Consider the following 571-nt stretch of genomic DNA (forward strand, 5'->3'; position numbering starts at 1 on the left):
CCGGGGTGCCCCCGGCTCCCGGCTGCAGTCCCGGCGGCGGCGCGGTGGTGAGCAGCGCGGGCGCTCCGTCCTCGGAGTGGTTCTGGCCCACGCAGATCTGCTCGGCGCCGTGGCGCGGGAAGTGCTCGCAGCGCAGGCGCTCCGGCCACTGAAAACCAAACTTGTTCATGAGCGCTTCGCAGCCCTGGCGCGCGCGCTCGCAGATAGAGCGGCACGGCGGTATGGCCTGTTCCAGCACGGTGCACACGGGTGCGTACATGGAACACAGGAAGAAGCGCAGTTCGGGCGAGCACTGCACCTTCACCAGCGGATAGAACTGGTGCACCTCCAGGCCTGCGTCCTCCTGGTTCGTGTGGCCCAGAAGGTTGGGCATGATGGTCTGGTTGTAGGCGATGTCCGTGCACAGCGGGATGGAGATGGGCTGGCAGAAGCCGTGGTCCGGGATGGAGATGCCCTTCTCCCCGTGGAACTGGGCCGGCCCGGCAGCGGGCAGCAGCAGCAGCGGCAGCAGCAGGCGGGGCAGGGCGCTGCGGGGCCGCATGCTGGCCGCCGCCCCCCACCCGGCTCCTCG

The 571-nt window shown here is 70.1% G+C and overlaps 1 protein-coding gene across 1 annotated transcript; it reads right to left on the minus strand.

Moving 5' to 3' along the window:
• Nucleotides 1–4: 4 nt before the first annotated feature.
• Nucleotides 5–565, minus strand: LOC108525478 (frizzled-2; the record flags this gene model as incomplete). The annotated part of the gene is made up of 1 exon (XM_017866442.1): nucleotides 5–565. A coding segment is annotated over exon 1 (537 nt), but the record flags the coding sequence as incomplete, so codon positions are not given.
• Nucleotides 566–571: the final 6 nt, after the last annotated feature.

The sequence above is a fragment of the Rhinopithecus bieti genome, unplaced genomic scaffold (genome assembly GCF_001698545.2).
Source record: "Rhinopithecus bieti isolate Rb0 unplaced genomic scaffold, ASM169854v2 scaffold_58437, whole genome shotgun sequence".
In the NCBI taxonomy this organism is placed as follows: domain Eukaryota; kingdom Metazoa; phylum Chordata; class Mammalia; order Primates; family Cercopithecidae; genus Rhinopithecus; species Rhinopithecus bieti.